This window comes from Trichomycterus rosablanca, chromosome 1 (assembly GCF_030014385.1).
Source record: "Trichomycterus rosablanca isolate fTriRos1 chromosome 1, fTriRos1.hap1, whole genome shotgun sequence".
NCBI lineage: Eukaryota > Metazoa > Chordata > Actinopteri > Siluriformes > Trichomycteridae > Trichomycterus > Trichomycterus rosablanca.
The window spans coordinates 51183370-51206789 of record NC_085988.1 but is presented as its reverse complement, the minus strand read 5'-3'; the positions used below and the strand labels follow the sequence as shown (position 1 = coordinate 51206789).

The following is a 23420-nucleotide window of genomic DNA, read 5'->3' as shown; positions in this document are numbered from 1 at the left end:
GTTTTGGCAGCAAAAGGGGGAGCGACACAATATTAGGAAATTGGTCATAATGTTATGCCTGATCGGTGTATATATGCATTTGGAGATACGTTGTTCAGAAAGCATATTTGTCAGTACTGTTTCCTAAATACTAGATAAGTGAATTTTAACAAACAAAATGTTAATGATAAATTTGTTTTCCTATGTTCATAAAAGAACTTTTGCATTGTATGTAAACTGAACATGTGTAATTTTGACCTAGACAGAACGAAATGTTAAGAATGTGCTCGCTTCTTTGTTTTGGCTAGTCAGAACACATACCAGCTGCAACAAAATTGCAGATTAGGCAACACATCACCAGATAAACATTTGCTGCCTTTTCTCTCAGTGTGTCTTGGCTACCTAATTTATTTGACCTGGCATGAAGTTTTTTTTTGCCTTAAATATATTAGATGCTACTGGAACCTGATTAGAGCTTTTTTGTGAACAAGGTGGGTTTGGCATAAAAAGGTTGGTTATACAGTGAATCGAGTAGGTAAGCGCAGTTCTCTAAGGAGTTAAAATGCATTCAGAAAGCACACAGTAGCATCACTGGGGTACTAATAGTAGGCGGCCTAAAGTCATCCAGCCAGTAATGATAGTTTAGCGCTTTTCCCCTGATAATTATTACCCTGTTGCTGGAACTGCTTGCAGTAGTTACCATAGGGACCGCTTGCGTGAAGTATATGTGATTCAGAAGTGACGTGTATGTGACGCACATGTATGTGTCAGTGCTATAATGAGTTTTATGTCCTCTGGGTTGCATTCATGTGCATTACCTCCAAAAGTACAGACAGCCAATTGTCATACCTTGCTCAAACAGATGGCTACTGTCTGTTAATGTGTCAGTCTCAAAAGTCACACATACAGACTTTCCAACTATATTGACTGAAAATCTACTTTTATTAAACCTACAGTTTATATTTACATGTATTACGTACTCCTATTATATAGATTTACTTTGTGGGTACATAGATACGGACTGTTACCCATCTGCCGCTATGTGCAATTGTTACTGGTCAATAGAAAGGGACTACCATAGGACCACAGCATAGTACAGCAATAAGACTGGCATAGCAGTGTGTAGTGTAGTGTATCATATGCATCATCACTGCTGTGATTTCTATCAGTCCTATTATTTTCATTTCCTGGAATAGGACCAAAAAAAAAATAGCCAACAGTGCCTCTGGTCAGACATACAATAATAATGGACTGAAAGCCAATTAACACATTGTGTATAGAGCAAAAATGTTATAGTATCTAACTGTACACTTTCAAGCTATACCTTTCGGTGGGCAGTGACTGGATGATCATGTTCACCCAACTTTACTTTTTAAAACTAAAATTACACACATTGAGGTAAGGCTAGATGAAAACGTTAATGTTGAATACCAAAAACCATATTCCAAGTTTCTCTGCACTGGGGACCAGTGTGGAAAATTACATCAAATCTAAAGGAGACAGGGCCAGATACAAGGACCCCCATAGCCAACACTAATCTCTGACACCCAGAGATCATCATCAGTGTTCATATATGTCCAGTAAAAGACACATTACTATCTCTATGTATTTGTGTCAATACAGTTTTTCCACTGATATTCCAGTGATAGAAAAATGTACAAAGTAGGGTTTTGTCTTATTTATTTGTTGACATGAGCCAATACAAATTTTTGGAGCCAAAGAGCCAAAGATGGAGTGACTGTGGCCCAATGTGCCAGAGGGTAAACTTATATAGGATCAGTGCTGACCAGTTCCACCATTCCAAGGTACCAAGACAGATGGTTTTAATCAAGTGATAAGTGAGTGTACACATCATTTAAAATCTCAGTAATTCCAATAAACTCCACCCACCTCCATACTTACTAAATCAGTGTTCCTTGTCTGTCCACTGTCAAAATATTATTTGCACAGTTGTAGACTTATTGTCTATTTGATAGTGAGCTAACGAATTGAGAGAAAAACATAAAAAGTGGCCAACTGCCAGCTGCCATATATCTACACACTACACCCATATGGTAGGTGTACTTAAAAATTGCCAGCTAGTGTGCATTTTCTTTACCCTTACATTTCATACTGGGAGTGTTTCATAATAAAGGCTTTTTAGTATATAACAATTGTTTGAATTCTGGTTTTCTACCATTCCACCATTGCTGTAATGTGTATGTGTCTGTGCACATGCCCAAACGCATATGTGGAATAATATAGTATGCGAAATGAATGCTATAAATGATTCATGCTCTGAGTAGTGCTGTGTTGATCACGCTGGCTTGTACGTGTGTAAGGTACTTCGTGTGGGTGGATGAGCCTGTAGGCTTATGTGTTAACACTAACACGTCCTGACAAACATGTTTGGAACACAGTAGTGGAGCTTGATGTTTTCTGCAGAAAGAGATGTGATTTTCTTTGTTTGTGTAACAGAGAAACTGTAATGCCGAAAAGAAGACTTGTACTGGGGTGTTATGTAATTATTTAAATTAACACTGCTTGCTGTTACATTTCAGCAGTGCAGTCTCTTGTACTACTCATTAATAAGCATATGCCAAATATGTCATTTTTGGTGTTGACCATTTAATCTACAGGCTGTTATAAACATGTAATTTAATATGCTGATACATTATTTAAGTAAAGCAAAGTAGTGGTAACCTGGAGTCCTACAGGTGTTCCTGCAGAGGTAAAAAAACAGAATTACATTTATTTTATAGTTTTTAACAACAAAATGGAAATCCAGTTAAATCTGAAAATAATAAATTGAAAATAAAGATTTTTTGTGTTGGAATAAGGCCAAAGATTAACACAATTAGTTAAAAAGAGACTTAGTTCCAAATAGTCTTATACGCCCTTGTTCTCTTCCAGCTGAGTGTTAATTGTATTTATTCTAATGATATGGTGAAATGTAATACAATATTATATGATACATTACCATGTTTCTGAAGTATTGGTAGTACACTGGTAAAACTCTAGAACTCAGTCTAACTGACAGCAAATTCAAATAATGTGGGAACTCTTGTGATTGACCTAAATTTTTTGTTTCCTTCTCATTAAGTCTTTGTGGATAGGTGTTGAATCATACAAGATAAATGTGATGTCCATAAGGTATAAGCATTAGGCATGCTATTGTACATTTAAATATGCTGTTGTGTATACTTAGTGTGCACCTAGTGATCTGAGTAATCACTCAAAATCAACTAAATATGGTTGCAAGCCACATCTGAAAATACTCAAAACTAAATGTTCTTTTAACTACCTAAGCAGTGTTAGCTTAATTGTAAAATACTTAAATATTAAATATCGTGTTTGTAGATCAAATTTGTATTTTACCTATTGACTGAGACATATATAATGCTATAGCTGTGCAGTGATGTATCGTGGAGTAGAAATTCCCCCTTGCTGCATTGATGCTCAGGCTAAAACAAATGCTGGTGCCTAAGGGGTTAAACAGCAGAGCAGATTCAGAGAGGAGGAGGGAAAGAAATAAAAGCAAAAAGAGAGAGAAGAGACAGCGCTCTACAGTATTAGGGTTGTAGTACTGAGTGCTGCATGGCTGCGGAGACCGTCGTCCTCTCTGGATGTGAGTATCCATAGTAACCAGGCAGAGGGTGGACGTAAAGCCTCGGACCGAGAGCGAGGGAACGGGTGAATGGGATAGAAGGAAAGACAATAGAAAACCAGAAAGAGGGGAAGAGGGTGAGTGAGAGACGTGTTAAGACAGAGGAAGCTGGAAGTAGATCCTTTGGCTGCTGAGTGGTGTGAGGAGACTAGAGATCGGGCAGGAAAAGAGCGCGAAAGTAGAGAAGGAGCCACATTTTGGTTTGTTCTCTTGGGGTTTCTTCACAACATTACACTTCTGGAGTGAGACCCTTTTTTTATTCTGATCCTGTCATATTACCAAAAGAAGAAGTGAAATAGAAAGTGAGAGAGGGGTAGATCAACTGATGCTGTAAGTAGTTACTTGGCGATGTTGTAGGATCTTGAGACATCAAGAGTCGGACACTTGCAGGTTAAGAACATCTTCAACTCTAGGTAAGCAATCTCTTGCTTCTTGCTCAAAACACACACACAGTGCTAAAAGACACAGGATGAAAAAAGAGGACCAGGCATTTAGATCTCAGTACAGTAAACCCTTTTGTTCTTTGATTGCTGCAGTACTTGCTGTCCTCTTCTGTCTTCTTCTTCCACCAGGTGTAATCTGGTTTTAGCTGACTGTCTTACTCTTTATCTCTTTCTGAGTGCACTTGTTGTGATTGTGAGTAGGCGTCTGTGTTTCTCCTCACGTAACCTGCACCGAGGTCACTAACATGATCTCACATTTAATGTAAAGTGGATCAGAGACCAGAATGGTTAGCCATTTCTTTTGGACTGCATTGGACATTAATATACACAGTTCTTGCCTAAACAAAGTGTATTCTACTATTTCTCGTCTCTGTGTTCACAAAATGCTGTAGTGGTGCTATAATAATGTCATTATTATGCCTGGTGCATTCAGCTAATCTGCAGTGGGCTCAGGACTCAAGTTCAGGCTCAGGGCAACAATGTACAGTAGCTTCAGTGATAGCTTTTATTTAGCTTAAGCGTTCCATCCATCTAGCCAAATAAAGTCATTAGTTATGACAATTTACTATCTTAAAGTTACTTTGATATTTTTTATTTTACACAGGCTTAATGCATTTTTAATTTTTAATTTACTTTTAATTTACTAGCCAGTTCCCTATAATGTAGCATAATGATTTGTCTGTCACACATCAGTTTTAAAAAAGGTTGCAATGACACAGTTCTTTCCATTTTACATTAAAGACTAATACCGGAGCTGACATTACACTAACCAGTTTGAGTCTGTTATATTCTTATAAAAAATCATACTGTTTCACATACATTTAAATGATTAAATTAGATCTAACACAGATTCAGCATTTTGGACCTGTATTAGTTCAGATACTGCTTCTTATTAAAGCATTAATAAATATGACATTCATTTATTAATTCATCTTATGTAATCTTTTTACCCTGATCAGTGTCAGAGACTGATTACACTGGGGCATTACACCGGGACATGGTGCCAATCCATAATTAATTACAGTCCATTACAAACATACTCATTCTCACCTAAAGGCAATTAAGCATAGCCAGTCCACAGGCATGTTTGGGGAGTGGGGAAAAAATAAAATACCCAAAGGAAACCACACACAGACATGAAGAGAACATGCACAACATCTGAGATAGAGTGACCCAAAGGGTACAGCACATTTGCACACTGCCAAAAATAATGTCACACAATTGCATTCTGTCATATCAGTTTTCATACTTCCTCCAGTAATGTGGTGTGATATGCTGGCTAAATGGAAAACTGAATGTTGTGCTTCGATAGAACTCATTACTCTATCAGGTTATTGCATATAGCAGTGGTATGTGATATTATACAACCCCAAATCAGAAAGAGTTGGAACAGTATGGAAAATGCAAATTGAAAATACAGTGTTTCTTATTGAGGTACAAACCAAGTTCCCCAGGACCATTCAGGAGTGTGTCTTCTACATTGCCATTTTTACCTGCTTTACAATGGATTTATTTCATTTAGGTTATTTTTATCTACGTACGCAATCTTGCATTTGTGATTTCTATTTTATTTATAAAACAATTAGGTATGACACTGAGCTGTGTATTTATAGTGTGGTGGTATACCAGAATAAAAAAAAATCTAAATCCCATCATACTAATATTATGTCATACCACTACAGACAGTGATGTCCCAATACTCGCATACTCGTCATGTAACGTCACTTCCTTTTAGAAAAGTAAAACAACCACATTCCAAATTGGAATATTCAGAATTGGAATAACATTTTAATGGATTCCTGACAGCATGATGCTTAGTGGGATTATAATATGCACAGTTTCGGCCAGCTATAAATGCCCATCTGCATATATGACACACTTTACATCATCTGATATGTTTTTAAGCTATGAACTTCTGAACTTCAAAAACAGACCAGTCTTTGATTAATTCCTGTATATAAAGATACTCTTCTAAAAACAGTAGAAGTCAAAGGTAAATCTTTGCTATAATAAATAATAAAGTTTTTGAAATGTTCTCATAATTTGGGATTTTTAGAATACAACCAATCAGCAAAGTGGAGTCTAAGGCAGCGGTCCCCAACCTTTTTGCAGAATTGGACCAGTTTCATATAAAATATAATTTCACGGACCGGCGGGGTGGGAGTATTTAAAATAGAATAACTTTAGAATGAAAAATCAGTGTGAATCCTAAGCTTTTTTTTGATGCAACGAGACACTGCTCCCACCTAGTGGTGATTGAAGACAATAACATTGAAAGGTTTTGGAAATGTAATTGCTTTTGTAGCAATCTCTAATTATTTATTCTTTCTGTGCAGCCCAGTAATAAATGACCAACGAATCGATACCGGTCCACGGCCCGGTGGTTGGTGGCTGGTCTAGGGAGTCTTCATTTATTTCTATACATCAGTTTACTTCAATTTTACATTCTGAACAAAATAGTGGTACTAATATTACATTATTTCTGACATTGGCAATTCATTTACAACATTAACCAACATTATCCCTGTATTAGACAGTCCCATCAGCTTCAGCTTGGACAGATGACCCTACCGTCTTTTCAAGGATTTTTTGATAGATATTTTTTACTGTCAAAAATGGCAGTTCTATCACCCCCCAGACTGTTTTATAGTGGTCCCATAGACACAGAGGTCTAATAACTGTCTAATACTTGACATTAATAGCAAGGTTCAAAATAAGTGGGATTAAAGTAGTAAATAAACTAAAGTAGTAGATAATAAAGTGATAATTTAGCAAAATTATTGATGGATATTAACAAGGAGATGTTAGAAAGAGCTGATTTGATGCCAAATGTGCTGTTCTCACAAATGGTGATAATGGCTGAAACTTAGTTTAGGCATCAGTTTAGGCATTCTTGGCATTTTAGCCAAGACTCTTTGGTACAAGGTGAGTGAATGCTGAATAACATTTGGTACCCACACTTTCACTTTCTGGATCTTAATGCTAATTCATTAGACTGTGCACGTGACTGTTTTTAGAGAAATAGGACTAAGAATTGTTTGGTTGCCAACACTGCTTATTTTGGCTGTATGATGTAATCTAAGTTTTACTTAAGCTGGATGTGGATTGCTTGGATTCCTGTGTGTCCTTTTGGCACAGTCTCTGCATGGTACACAGCTGTACCAAGGATAAAGTGCATTTGCACACTGCCAAAAATAATGTCACACAATTGCATTCTGTCATATCAGTTTTCATACTTCCTCCAGTAATGTGGTGTGATATGCTGGCTAAATGGAAAACTGAATGTTGTGCTTCAATAGAACTCATTACTCTTATCAGGTTATTGCATATAGCAGTGGTATGTGATATTATACATCCCCAAATCAGAGAGTTGGAACAGTATGGAAAATGCAAATAAAAAAATTCAGTGTTTTTATTGACTTGTATTTTATTGGGGACAGTATGAACCCAAGATAGTTCATGTTTTGTCTGGTCAACTTTATTTCATTTGTTCATACACATGCATACCTGCATTTCAAGTCAGGTTTTATTTTGTCCTATTCTTTCTCCAAACAAGTTTTAAGGTGTACAACAGTACAGGGTTGTGATTGCATTTTTTATTTTAAAATTCTCTACACATTCTCTATTGGGGACAGTTCAGGACTGCAGGCAGGCCAGTCCACTACACATATGCTTTTCCTTTGCAGCTGTGCATTTGTAATGTGTGCAGCATGTGGTTTTGCATTGTCTTGTTGAAAAATGCATGGACGTCCCTGGAAAAGATGTATGCAGATGTTGCTCTAAAACCACAATGTACTTTTCTGCAATAATGCTGAATCACAGAAGTGTAAATGACCTTTGCCAAGGGCATTGACACAACCCCATACCATGACAGACCCTGCCTTCTGGACTAGTTGCTGATAACAGTCTGGATGGTCCTTTTTGTCTTTGGTCTGGAGCACATGGCATTTATTTTTTTCTAAAAAAGATCTGAAATACTTATTCATCTGACCTCAATACACATTTCCACTGTATGATGGTCCATCCCAGATCCATTAGAGCCCAGATAACTTGATAATGCTTCTGGACATGGTTAACATAAGGCACTTTTTGCACAGTAAAGTTTTAAGTGGTATTTGTGAATGCATTGTTGTGCTTGACAAAGGTTTGCAATGTAATCCCTTGCCCATGTGGTTATATCAGCTATTGACGAATAATGGTTCTTGATGCAGTGCCGTCTGAGGAATCGGAGATAAAGGGTGTTTAGCTTAAGCTTACGCCCTTGCTCTTGATTCCATTATCAGTCATTCGTTGTTTGTTTTAAAACTGCTTTATTTTTGTCAGGATTGTGGTGGGTCAAATTCACTGGGCGAAAAGTAGGAAAAACTCTAGACAGGTCGCCAGTCTATTACACTCACACATTTACACCCATATAAATATATATACACTGATCAGCCATAACATTAAAACCACCTCCTTGTTTCTACACTCACTTTCCATTTTATCTGCTCCACTTACCATATAGAAGCACTTTGTAGTTCTACAATTACTGACTGACTGTTTCTCTGCACGCTTTGTTAGCCCCCTTTCATGCTGTTCTTCAATGGTCAGGACCCCCACAGGACCACCACAGAGTAGGTGTTATTTGGATGGTGGGTCATTCTCAGCACTGCAGTGATACTGACATGGTAGTTGTGTGTTAGTGTGTGTTGTGCTGGTATGAGTGGATAAGACACAGCAGCACTGCTGGAGTTTTTAAACACCTTACTGTCACTGCTGGACTGAGAATAGTCCACAAACCAAAAATATCCAGCCAACAGCGCCCCGTGGGCAGCGTCCTGTGACCACTGATGAAGGTCTTGAAGATGACCAACTCAAACAGCAGCAATAGATGAGCAATCGTCTCTGACTTCACATCTACAAGGTGGACCAACTAGGTAGGAGTATCTAATAGAGTGGACAGTGAGTGGACACGATATTTAAAAACTCCAGCAGCGCTGCTGTGTCTGATCCACTCATACCAGCACAACACACACTAACACACAACTACCATGTCAGTGCTGAGAATGATCCACTACCCAAATAATACCTTCTCTGTCGGGGTCCTGTGGGGGTCCTGACCATTGAAGAACAGGGTGAAAGCAGGTTAAAAAAGTATGTAGAGAAATACTGTAGATGGACTATAGTCAGTAATTGTATATATACAATATCATTCAATTTCTTTCAGAATTTGTCTTCATTTTGTAAAACTGTGCTTAAACCATTTACCATTTAGAAATCTGACCTGTTCATTAAGCTGTTAACTGGAATCTTTATTACATTAATTAAACATATTATTATATAAAATAATTTACAGAAAAAGACAAACTGTATACATGTTCAGTTATACTGATAATGTCACAGATGAGTCTGTTTCCCAAACCAGTTAAATTCTCACTTTTTGTGTATGATTTGATGGTTAAGTAAAAGTGTAAAAGTGTGTGTGTGTGTGTATTTGATTTTCTGTTCTACAAGCTAAAATTTTCTTTTAACTGGCTAGGAAATAATTACACTCTCATTTTCAGTGGTCTAAAACAAACCCGTACACCACTGATCTCATTTGTACTGTATACAGCTTTGCTTTGCCATGGAGGCCTATAACCATCTGTATAGTTGCTAGGTAACTGTCTAACTCTGCTTCCACTCGATTTGTCCCCTGGTCAGGAAGTGCGGGTTTTAACTACATTTGATAACCTATTATGAATGACTGTAAATGAATTTGTAGACGAAGACAAAGTCACAGCCACATTTGAACACCAGCTGATGACAGCAGCAGCAGAACCGTCTGGCTCTGAATTATGAATTATAGATGAATGTAAAAGTGGATCTTTGAACCACTGCAGTATGAGAACTGCTGCACTCACTCACCAGGACCTCATTACACTGTTCATATGAGTAACTTATATGACATGGCAGATCATTTTAGCAGTACGCCATGTTTGCAATGGTGGTTTTTATGCCTCAAGGTCTTCAAATAAATGTATATGGTCAGCTCACAAAATCAGTGCGCACATTGCTGATACAGATTAACACTGTTTAATTTTACTTGTATTGACATTGCCACTGAGCAGCATTACAAACATTTAGGTTTAAACCCCACATGGGCAAGCCAAAGACAACAGTGCTGGTTTCCCTTTTTCTCTCAATCTAGTTGTTCAGTAGAGCCGCCCCAGAGGAAAGCCACAATGATGAATCCATTTTACCATTACCTCCTTTAAGATTGTGTCTGTGAGAGCACCGGGAAAATCGATAGCAAAGCTAAGATTTAAACTTAAGAGCTCAAGATCTTAGTGGTGGTGGGCAGGCACTATAGAACATAGAATCATACAGTCAAATTCAGTCTTATGATTAAATGTTTGTGAAACCAAGCTAGTGTTAAAACACTATTTTCTGCAATGGTTTACTGGTCTGTTTTGGGTCCTAGTGACCTGGGTCTTTAAGGAATTTTTTGTATGTTCTTCTAGTGACATTTAGGGTTTTCTGTGGGTACTCCGGTATTTTCCAAATTGTCCCTAAAGATAAGTGAGTGAATCAGTGAGTGAGTGAATGGACGCCCACCTACCCGCACTATTTTATGTTCCCCCCTTATGTCCAAGATGTATTTCTCCATTGCACTGCATTGTCTTTCATGGTGGCACCAGATCTAATATGACCCTGACCAGAATGAAGCAGTAAGAAAAGAATGAATAGATAAGTACACTGTTTTATTGTAGGCAATAAAATGTGTTACTGTTTTATTTCCCAGATTGCCTTTGTGTTGTTGCACTGATCACACAAAGCCATGCCCGTGGCTTTACAAGTAATAAATTGTAGTGTTCATAATTAACCTTTCCTAATATGTCTAAACCTACGGCAATATGTGCCACCTTGTATGAGCAAGAACTGGAAGAGATTTATTTCCTACTATTACATGCAAATAGACTCTAATGTTGGCTAGAAAGCAAGTTAATTTAAAATGAGCACAAAGTAATCTGGAGGTTTTCATTTTCAGCTTGGCCTGGGGCCTTTTTAAATCAGCTATATGTAGCAAAGCAAAAAAAAACATTCATGCCTTGTCAGACACACACTATCCATCTCCTGTTTTTAGCCATCTATAGTTCCACTCCACAAAGTCAACTGACAGTTGGCTGTCAGTTCTTTGCATAGTGTTTTAGATGCCTTTTGGATCTCTTTTGGATGCCTGGCTCACTGTTTTAGTTTTTTGGTGCCATTGTCTTACTTCATAAGATACGGTGCCCTTGTCCTACCTTTCTTTATAGATAATTGAGTTCTCCTAGTTTTATGTGTCATGTTTCACTGATTTGAGGATAAAGGACAAAAGCAAAAAATCAAACTTAATATGTTTTTAAAATTGTTTGAGAAAAACTGCAGGGCAACACATGCGTACCCATTTGCTCGCTTACTTAAACTAAGCACACTTTGGAGCATCTAATCCACATTTCTACATGTTTGTGAGATATGGAGGAAATTTACAAACCCAAAGGAAAATCAAGTAGACACAGTAAAAGCAAAGTGCAAATCTTCTCACAGTCAGTACTTAGAGGTCAGGACTAAACCCAGGTCCATGGTGCGCTACACCACCAACTCTACTAGCTACACCACTGTGTCTCCGACTTATAAGTAATTATCTGCTAAAAATGAAATGAAAATATGTTTTTAATTATCAGCATCAATGAAACAATGACTTAATAAATAAGAATTGCTTCAATATTACCGTTAATGAAAGCATTTTTCTTTTAATTAGAAAAATCACAAATAGCTTTGTCAGGTCATTTAGTCAGTCATGTCAAGGCTCAGAACTGATTAGCTAGTCACAGTGCTCATGCATCTGCAAGCTCCTATATAATAAAGAGAGAAAATACAGATTGGGGTTTGGGTAGGTCATGGAGAAAGGAATTTAAAGAACCAGTGCTGCTTTCATATTCAACCAGGTCTCAATTAACCAAAAGCTTATCCAGGCTTCTGTCCAATCTGTACCCGCTCTTTGTCTGGTTGGAACTATGAGATCATGGAGGTTGATAGGTATTGAACTGGCTACTGTAAATTATATGGAAATTTGCAAGTGAATGGATGATTGTGTGATGCCCTGGGTTGGACTGGCATCCGCCCAGGCTGTATTGATAGCTGGCACCCTAACAGGCTGTATTGATAAGCTGTGGACCCACTGTGACTCTTGTTAAAATAAACTGTTTATACATACATATTTAACAGTTTAAAGGAACAACATTAGGCCACTGCAAGCCACCAGAACAGCCTTAATGTGTCTTGGCATCAATTCCACAAGTCACTGAAACTGTACTGAAAGGATGAAACACTGTTCCTCCAAAAATATTTCCTTCATGGGTGGTACAGCTCATAATCTTCCATAGGTGTTCAACTGGGATAAGGTCCAGTGACTGTAAGAGCTATAACATAATTTACATTATCATAAAACTCATGAACCGCTCATTGACCCATTGTGCCCAGGGGCATTGCTTTCTTCTACTTTGTAAATATTTCCTTATATTTTTCTTGTGGAACTTTCATAGTAACTTTGTTATTCGGTATTGGTATTATTATTACTATTATTATTATTATTATTATATGCCATCAAGTTTATTCTGACTTTTGGTGACTATATGTATAGTGTTATTCCAGAATATTCTGTCTTCTTCCGGCTTCAGGCTTCTAAATGGCTTGTTCATTGGTCCTTTAATTGTATCCATTCGTCTTGTTGCTGGTCATTCTCGTTCACCCTCAAGTCTTCCAAGCATAATTGCCTTTTCCTGAATTGGTTCTTCTCATAATGTGTTTAATTAAAAGAGCTTCAGTTTGGTTATCTGGGCTTTGTGTAGGAGATTATGTTTGATTTTGTCAAGGATCCATTTGTTTGTGCTCTCAGGAGTCTTTGCCAACACCAAAATTCAAAGGCATCAATATTCTTCCTGTCCCACTTTTTTACTCTCCAGGTTTCATATCCATCAGGAAACACAGAGAGGAACAGAATCTGGACAGATCGGATCTTTGTTTGGAGAATATTTACATCTGAAGATCTTTTCCAGTTCCTTTATTCTTGTTTTACCAAGTACTGGATCCTTTCCCACTAATAATTGATTAAGCAGGCAAAATGAACACACCTTTTAGATAATCTCCCTCTGACTTTGTCCTATATTGCTTTTGCCCAGTAAAAGTGGAAGGTTTAATCTGGATTTATTATTTTTCTAAAATTTGCTGCCAGACATTTCTGCAATTTCTGTACCTCTAAAGGTTCAAGTCCCAGCTTCACCAAGCACTGTTGGTTGTTTCTTCAAGACCACTCTATAAAAGCCACCCTAATGCTCTGATCCCAGCTTCCAAACAAACTGATATACAAATAATAGAATAATATTGTCTCGTGTGTATATGCATTCTCAATCAGAATAAAGCAGCTGCTAAATAAATGTATCACTGTCTTTAAGTAAGTAAATGTGTATTTTCATTTTAAAACATTAGATGTATACATGGTTTGTATTAGCGTGTAGTGTTTCTTTTTTCAGTTTCTTGTAGTTTTTCTTACACAGCGAGATCAAATTACTGTATTTAGTAGCACCAAGTGCTTTCCAAGTTCGAAAATACATGCTTATCATGATCCCACAGCGCTAAACTAAAGTAAATGTAATGAAGGCTCCCTTTTTAAAATGCAGATTATGAAATAAGGTGCTCAGGAGGAATGCTGGAACTGAAATGATGTGATATTGTGTTTGTTAAAGTAGATCACTGCAATTATACTACTGTTGTGATAGCTTTACAACATAGCTTGTCTGTGTACTGTAGTATACCTTATTTTGTTTCTCAGCATACATGTAGAACAGACTGTGTGTGTTTATCCAAGTATGCCCAGAGGGCTAGAAATGAAGTACTAGGTCACTCAAAACAAATTTTCTAAAGACAGTAGGATGATTGGGCTGTAGAAGCTGGAGAAAGGATAAATGTGACTGGGTTGATACAAATGCAACAGAGACGCTCTGTAAAGTTCACCAGTTATTAGTATGCTTAAAGTAAAGTACTTTTCTCTAAAGAGTCAAGAATTTAAAGATTTTTAAATTATTTACATACATAAAAAGTGGGTGCAGATTGACAGAGAATAAGCAGTAACGTAATATATAAGCAAAACAATATATTAATATAATAGGGCTAGTAAGACGTTTGACCACCATTTGCTTCATAACAGAGCATTCTCTAAATGCCGCCATGCAAGAAAAACTGGAAAAACTTTTCCCCAGTTCTTTCAGGGTTAAATTAGGGTGAGATATACTTTGCAACCTGCACTCTAACAGTTCTGATGAATATTTAATCATTTGGAAATCTGATGATTGTGAAGACAATTAAAGGTGCTTGACTTTATTTTGGTGTTCAACAGTCTGAAAGAATTTCAGCTCTATGTATAAGGCATTATCATCCTGGAATATGAGAACCTTATTAGGAAAGAGTGCGCCATAAGGTGCATCTGGTGCTAATATTGCCTCATATTTGCCTCATATTTGCCTATAAAATAACAGATCTTTCATAATACAGTGACATTCTTTGTTTCATCCAAACATACAATTTGCTTAGAAGTAACAATTATGGTTAAAGTTGAATTATTGGACCATATTTATTTACACTGCATGGTGCACTTTGCAATACATTTATATTTGCTACATGACATACAAACTGTGGCCCTTTAGATATAGAATTATTTCCCACATGAAACTCAGCACCCACTACTTGTCCTTATAGCAGCCACTATTTGGCACTGGATATGGATAGATGAATAGTTAGATCAACAGACGGATGGATGGATGGATGGTAGACAGAAAGACAGACACGCAGCAACACAGTCAGACAGTCAAACAGACAGACAGTGATAATTTTTCCAGTAGCAATGGATCATTGTAGCCTGTACCATATAAGATATGTAAATAAATTCTTCAAATGTGTTAAAACTCACATGTACATCTGTTTGTAATTACTGTACTATGTGCTTACTTCAAAGTCAAGTTTTATTTTATAAGCAGAACTGGATGATATTCTACTTTGCAACGTTTTGCATCTTTTTGACTCTCATGTTACAATTAAAATATTGTTACTAAATGTTTGTGTATGTTCTGTATTAAAATGATTTAGACAATGTTAATATCCCTATTTTTCCTGTGTTCTGCTAACCTGTCGCCTTTCTTTTGCTTTCGTAGGTCCTAAAGATTGGATTGATTGGACACAGAAAAAGAATTCTTGCATCACTCGGAGACAGACTACATGAAGACACTCCACAGAAACCTCCACGAGCTATTTCTCTAAGGGTCAGTACAAAACACTGGATACAGTTAGCGGCACACATAAATGTCCATTGTTGGTTGGACTGGGATCAGTCTTGACTCAGTGGGAACTGGCAAAAATAACTTCAAGCGTTCAATGTTAATTTCATGTGAAAATAATTTAGATTAGATTCTTAATCAAGTTGTCCTTATTTAATTAAATGTTTACATGGAATTGTTATATGGAATGCGGAATTGCTAAAAATTTGCCTTGATTTTCAAGGTAGTTGATAAAAAGCTATAAAAAATTAAAAATCCAATAGTAAATACAGGAAAAACCATCTAATCCAGCTTCAGCTGATTGGGAAACACATATACACAATATCTCAACTTTGCCTCAATAATTGCAATTGTCATTAATCACACAATAACTGAATAACAATAAATATAATTTAAAAGAGAATTAAAAGTATAATAGTATAGTTTAAAAACAATATAACAGCATGAAAGTATTATAAGAACTGAAAAGAGCTGTTAAATGCAGGTAATTGTATTAATTATATGTATACCGACCAGGCATAACATTATGACCACTGACAGGTGAGGTGAACTGATTATCTCTTCATCATGGCACCTGTCAGTGGGTGGGCATATATATATATATATATATATATATATATCACGCAGCAAATTTCTGCAGTGGTCAGTGTCTATCAAAAGCGAAGGCTGTACGAGCTACTGGGCAGACGAGCTACTGTAGCTCAAATTGCTGAAGTTAATGCTGGTTCTGATAGAAAGGTGTCAGAATACATAGTGCATCAAAGTTTGTTGTGTATGGTGCAGCAAAAGGGGGACCAACACAATATTAGGAAGGTGGTCATAATGTTATGTTTTTTTTTTGCATCAATCCTACTAGTATTAGCAAACTCTTATCATTATATAAAGATACTATGCTATGCTTTTCTAAAGTATTAGTCCACTACTTTCTACCTACCCTATGTACTCTGGTTTTTAATGCTTCTTTTTATAGTCACCAATCACTTTAATGCTGTTTTTGATTATTATTTGCCGTTTGCTTTTTTGAACGTTTCTTTTTTGTATGGATACAGATGAGACATTTTGTTGTTCCTGATGGTCACAGACCAGCATTTTTGTGCTGGCTTTTGCTGTTTTTGCTGCCCAGTCTAAACAAGCAATAGATCAGTATTTGCCAGCAAGCCAGCTACTGCTGGCTTGTGCTGTTTCTTTTCATCAGGGTGGATACATTCATCAATATTAGTGTCAAACCATTAGCATTTACAGACAAATTAAAGGTTGTGAATGTAGTAATAGCGCCAGAGTGAGGACAGTGCTGTTTATCTTGCCTGGTTTGCTTTTTATTCTAACCCATTTTTATTCATTTCCTAGCTGTTTTTGTTTATTTCCTTCCCAGTGGGTATTCTTCCTGTCCTGTGCCTCTTTAAATGCACATGAAATTTGCTACTACTGCTTTTTAAAGCACAAGCAAGAGAACTTGCTGTCACTGGCCTACTAAGGCAAAAAACAGGATCTGGCTATTTTGTATAAAGTTTGTATTGTTGTTGCCATGTTATGGTCACGTTATGGTATTTAGCTTTTTTACGCTTTTTTTTTATACTGACACTGACAGAATATGAAGCAAACTTCAAAGAAGCTTGGGCAAATTAGTATGACTGACAATATTACAGTAATACAATGTTGTTAACAAGTTACGCATTTCTTGGGCAATCAATGCATCACTAGTGACCTAATATCCTATATAATCATTGAATTAGCTTGTAATCATTTGACCTGGTCTTGGTCACTGTACCTTTTATGCAAGAAGATATAAGTACTTAAATTTTTAGAAATGAGATTTTAACCTGTGACTTGTGTAACATAGTCCAAGTGATTTACCATGCTAAAACCTTGTTTGAGTCTATGAGGAAACATGCCTTTTGCCTACATAATACATTTCTATGAGAGTATACCAGACCAGTTAACTCTCCTAAGATTAACTGATAGTTGATCATTTGTTTCTAAAAATCTTAATGTATCCATACAATGAGATGGCTTGAAACTGATTGTCTGATAATGACACTAATACATTGTGTCTAAACAAGGTTTTGATCTGATATTTATGCTAATAAGCCTTACTCAATGTCTCTTTGCTGTGATGTTTTGTGTAGGAGCCCAGTGGGAATCACACTCCTCCTCAGCTCTCTCCGTCACTTAGCCAGGCTTACCCTAACGCCGGCTCACTTGACGTGCAGCACCTCATCATGCAGGCTGACGCCAGGCGTCGACGCAATGACAACTACTTTGAGGATGTTCCACGCTCCAAGCTGGAGAGACAGATGGCCCAAGTCAGTATGGTGAGTGTGTGCTCCTCATGCAAGTGCAGTATGAAGTGGTGCTGTGTGTAAAAGTTATATGGGTATAAGTGCATAAATTCAGATGTTTAAAGGCTTTTTAAAGAAGTGTTCACATTATTAATGTATTTCTGATGTTTAGCTCATTTGGCTCTGCTCCTGTTTTATGTCTTTTTTATATCTTTCTGAATACAATTGTACAGGAGCACTTGCTCTTGTTTCTGTCTCACTAAAGTGTGTTAAATGTTTCTGCATAATTATTAAATGTGAATGAAATGCACCCTGCTGCAATGTCTCATCACAGACGGCAGCTCTGTGTCTTTTTCTGACAGTCATTACGGACTAATTGGTAAAAACTAAATTGTTTGCATAGGGAGTAAATGATGTTTGTACAGAATAGCAATAGGTAGGTATGATTTAAGCTACAGTGGATTCAGAAAGTATTCAGACCCCATTGGCTTTTTGCACACTTTATTGTTCTTTAGATTTGATTTACACAAAAATAATTGACATTTTACTCATTAATTTACACCCAATATCAATTATCCATGATGACAAATTGAAACTACTTTATGTTTTTTCAAAAATCATTAAAAGTCACAAACAGAAATCCATCCTGTTTGCTTTAATTATCTTTAAGATGTATCGAAAAAATCAATGTCAATCTGTTGCAATTTGAATTGATTGGACATTGTTTGGGCAGCACGGTGGCTCGGTGGGTAGCGCTGTCGCCTCACAGCAAGAAGGTCCTGGCTTCGATCCCCAAGCGGGACAGTCCGGGTCCTTCTGTGCAGAGTTTGCATATTCCCCCTGCGTCTGTGTGGGTTTCATCCGGGAGCGCCGGTTTCCTGCCACAGTCCAAAGACATGCAGTCAGGTTAATTGGAGACACTGAATTGCCCTATAGGTGAATGTGTGTATGTGTGTGTGTATGTGTGTGTGTGTGTGTGTGTAAGTGTACGTGTGTCTGCCCTGCGATGGACTGACGCCCCGTCCAGGGTGTTACTGTGTGCCTTGGGCCCATTAAAAAGCTGGGGAGTGAGTGAGTGAGTGGACATCGTTTGGAAAGGCGCACCTGGGTCAGTAAGGGTCCCCAATTTACAGTGAAAGGTCAGGACCAAAACCAAGCCATAAAGTCAAAGGAACTATCTGTGGATCTTCATTATTACATTTTGATGAGACATACTGTATATCAGATCAAGGATTTAGAACAATTTCTTTGAGGTGTTCAGTTTGTTTTTTCAGAACCACAGCAGCTTAATTTTGAAATAAAACAAGTTTGTCTCAATTTTAAACCTTCCTAGAATAGAACATCTGGTCAGATTGTGTATGGGCAAGAAGTGTCTTGGTCATACCCAACTGTTACTCTAAAATAGCTCCAAAAGTCCTGGGCAGAGATGGGGAAACCTGTGGGGTGGACAACCATCCCTTCAGCATCTTAGAGTGGCAATAAGAAATCCACTGTACAAGTACAAGGCATACGACACTTTGGTCTAATTAAACGAAAACTCTTTGGGCAAAACAGAAAGCACTATGTCTGCCAAAAAAGCACACCACATTGACTGTCCCTACAGTGAAACATGATGGTGGCAGCATCATGCTATAGGGACATCATGCTATAGGAAATTGAGGGATTAATGCAGCCCAACAGGGACATCCTTATAGAAAACCTTCTCCAGAGAATATTCAGACTTAGACTAGGGCAACAATTTACCTTTCACCACTCCTTCATCAATCATACAGCTGTGGGGAGACTGTAAGATGGCAGTTTATAGACTGTAAGTCCAATCGGACAGAGCTTAAGAGAATCTGACATAAATTGGATAAACTGCTTAAGTTCAGTCTTGTAGAGACAGTTAGCTCTAATTGCTGCCAAACAGACTTCTAAAAAGCATTTCATAAAGAGAACAGATGTTTTGTGAATAAGGGATTTGAGTTTAGATGTTTAATTCATTAAAAAATACCCTTTAACATGTTTTAACTTGTCATTATACATGATTAAATGTAGATTGCTGGTAAAGTGGCAGTTACATTCTTTCAGAATAGATTTTACACCTCAAAAAAGTGTAAAAAAAAGTCAAGGGGTCTCAACACTTAATGAATCCACTCTATATGAATAAAACATAATACCAGAATACTGTATATAACATTTAGATCTAGCTTCTTGCACGTGTTAATGTTCCAATTGTTCTTATTTCATATTGTATTTTAGCAAGGGGAATGGTGTGAACCAATCACATTGCGGCCTCCAAACGAAGCAACATCATCCACTCCTGTGCAGTACTGGCAGCACCATCCAGAAAAGCTCATATTCCAGTCATGTGATTATGAGGCATATGTAAGTTTTACTTACTGGTTATCTTTTTATTATAATATCTTTTATCTTTATTTTGGAACAAAAAAATCAAGGTTAGATGTGCAGCTAGTTTCAGAAGTAATTGTGCACATGCTTTGTTGAAAATTTAAATACAGTTTAAATACAGTTGTGCTTGGATTAAAAAAAATTTTTTTTTGTAAATGACAGGATATTATAATTTATTTTACACAAGTCCTAAAAATAGATACAAAAGAGGTATGTACATATTGTACATGGTCATATATTTATTAAGGAAAATTATTAAATGTGTATGTATATTTTACATATGTAAGTGGCATAGGTATGTGAGTATCTGGGGTGATCCCCCTTTATGCTGCAATAACTGCAACTAAATGTTTTTAGTAACTGATGCTCAGTCCTGCATATTGGTTCAAAGAATTTAAGCCCATTCATCTGTACAGAACAGCTTCAATTTTGTTGGTGGGTTTTCTCATATGAACTGCTCACTTCTGGACTTTGACTTGGTCCCTTCAAAACATTAACTTTATTGTTCTTTAACTTTTCCTTGGTATAATGATCTGTTCTTAGGGTCTTGCTGCTCAAACCATGTTCTCTTTAGATTTAGTTCACGGACAAATAAGCTGACTTGGCTGGTGTAATTCAGAATTAACTGTTCCATCAATTATACTATACCACTAACACCATGTTTCAGAGAAGGCTCCTATTCTGGAGCCCCGGTTTCCTCCCACAGTCCAAAAACATGCAGTCAGGTTAATTGGAGACACTGATTTGCCCTATAGATGAATGGGTGTGTGTGTGTGTATATATGTGTGTCTGCCCTGCGATGGACTGTTGCCCCGTCCCGGGTGTTGCATATCTAAACACAAAACAGTTTTTCAATATCATTCTGGCTTGTCCATGTGATCTTTATCAAACTGCATATAGGCAGCAATGTATTTTTGTAGAGCAGTAGCTTTTTCCCATTCGTTCCCATGGCTTCAGTTTTCATTGCTATGCTGATGATGCAAAGAATCATTCCCACCTTTCATACTTGTATTCATGAGATTACATTTAGTACATGCTGAACTTCAACATTCAGAATTTCTAATAAATGGTACCAAATCAGCCATTTCTGCATATTCAGATTGCATCCTTTCTTTTGATGATACTTCAGTCACCCCATCCTCCATTATTGGAAACTTTAGTGTTCTGTTTGACTCCTGTATCACTTTTGTTCCACATATTAAATCTTTGACTAAGTCTGCATTTTTTCCATCCCCGCAATATTGCTAGAGTCCACCCTATGCTCACTTTCGAAGATGCTGAGATCCTGGTGCATGCTTTTATTACATTCAGCTTAGATAACTGTAATACCTTGTTCATGGTCTACTGACTAAAATCCTATGCTGTATACAGTATATCTGAAACTCTGAAGTCAGAATCTTACTATACACCAAGAGGTCTGCACATATCACTCCCATCCTTCATCAGTTACATAAAGAACATTTCAGTTAAAGAACACATCTGCTACGAAATCCTGCTGTTATCTTTTTAAGCCTTGCAGGGCTTTGCTTCTACTTATTTCTTAACATTGTAACATCTGCATGCCCTACAATCATGCCAAACATACCAATGTCATTTAGTGTTCTCCTGATAGTGGATAAGCCAATGTGAAGACGTTTGTGACCTCTTGGAGGGTAACACTGGATAGGTAACAAGGGCCTTGAAATTGCACCCCAGCTCTTTAGTGATGCTTTTGTAACCCTTTTTGCCTTAATGAACAATTATTTTTAAGGTTCTCAGGAATCTACTTTGTTTGGGCCATTCTATTTTGTGTTCACTCAAACCTGATTGTCTTATAGAATATATACTTGGCAACATTTAAAGTGTATTCATTTACCTCATAAACATATGATAGGGCAAAAAATCTCTACAATAAAATATGTCGAGTTGCAGCTTATTACATACATACTTGTTACATTTTACACATAATTCAGTTTAATTTAAGATTCCCAGTTCAGATGTAAGACATTTGCAGCCTTGTTGCTAGACATTGTTGCCTGGTTTTCGTATTTTCCATTAAATTTGTTGACATCTTTACCATGACTTAGGGTTTATTTTTGGTTCACTGGTTGCAGGTTTATTTTTACCCTAAATAAGGGTATTAGTGTTGTGTATAAGTTTCCTCTGGGAGTTCCGGTTTCCTCCCACAGTCCAAAAACATGCAGTTAGGTTAATTGGAGACACCGAATTGCCTTATAGGTGAACGGGTTTGTGTATGTGTGTCTGCCCTGCGATGGACTGGCGCCCTGTCCAGGGTGTTACTGTGTGCCTTGCGCCCCTCCCGCAACCCTAATTGGATAAGCGGTTAAGAAAGTGAGTGAGTGAATGAGTGAGTGAGTGTTGTGTATACGTTATTTTTTAAACATATTATTCTCACTGTCAACATTTCAGTTCATCCCATTCATCCCAGGTGATTAATGAGGTTGAGGTTAGGGCTCTGTGCAGGCCACTACAGCTCCTCCACACAAAACTCACTCATAAAAATCATATGTAGATGTCATGTAGCTCTACGCGAACATAACTCTGAAGTAATGGTTTGGTCATTTTAAATTTAGCCCTGCAAATATTGATGCTTACTACATTGTTACATGCACATAGTGCATGCTACTACATCCAGTTAATACTCTTTTTGTGGCTATTTTCAAAATTATTTCAAAAATATGTTACGTTGTTTAAATTACTAAATTATTATCTAAAAGCTGGAAGGGTTTCTGGCCTGTTTGAATCACCAGAGAAAGACAAATATGTAAGAACAGAGACGTACAGATAGAGATGAGAAGAGCTGTTAGTGAACAACAGTATTTCTTTATTCTATAAAAATGTAGGCCTGTTTTTTAGCTTCTCTCCATCCTGGAGTAATTTTAGCTGGAGGTTACATAAAGCTGCTCTGTTACCAAGCAACAGCCCTGCAAATCTGATTGGTCTATTTGCCCACATGAAAAGCAATGCTGGAATTGTAGATTGTACCCCTGTTACACTCATGTTAATTTGATTGGCACTTGGACAGGCCAGTAGAGTATGTATTCAGCCACTGCAGCAGAAGATAATAAAGAGATCAAAAAGGAAAGGAGGCAAAAGTTGAATATTTTAGTACATTATTTGCATTTATTGATTTTAATGAATGAGTGGTTTATTAATTAAGCATTAGCAAACATCAAGAGGCAGTAAAAGACCATAGCTGGGTCTGTTTGTGTGTGTGTGTATATGAGGGGTTGCATGTGGTGTGTGTGCCTGTGTGTTGAAAGCACCATATAATTTATCTGGACAGGGTGTGTAAAGCTGCACCTCATGCTGCCTCCAGCGTTTCTGCAAACAGGATTTTAATCCCATCAGT

General features: G+C 37.2%; 1 protein-coding gene across 3 annotated transcripts in view; it reads left to right on the top strand.

Annotated features, from left to right (window-relative positions):
* Window positions 1–23420, top strand: part of anks1b (ankyrin repeat and sterile alpha motif domain containing 1B) — a 215732-nt gene that overhangs the window by 177919 nt on the left and 14393 nt on the right. For all 3 annotated transcript variants that reach the window (XM_062994177.1, XM_062994186.1, XM_062994195.1), the window contains 3 exons: window positions 15276–15383; window positions 17525–17710; window positions 19919–20044. In XM_062994177.1, coding sequence (XP_062850247.1) covers window positions 15276–15383; window positions 17525–17710; window positions 19919–20044 — 420 coding nt within the window. The remainder of the gene's footprint in view (window positions 1–15275; window positions 15384–17524; window positions 17711–19918; window positions 20045–23420) is intronic.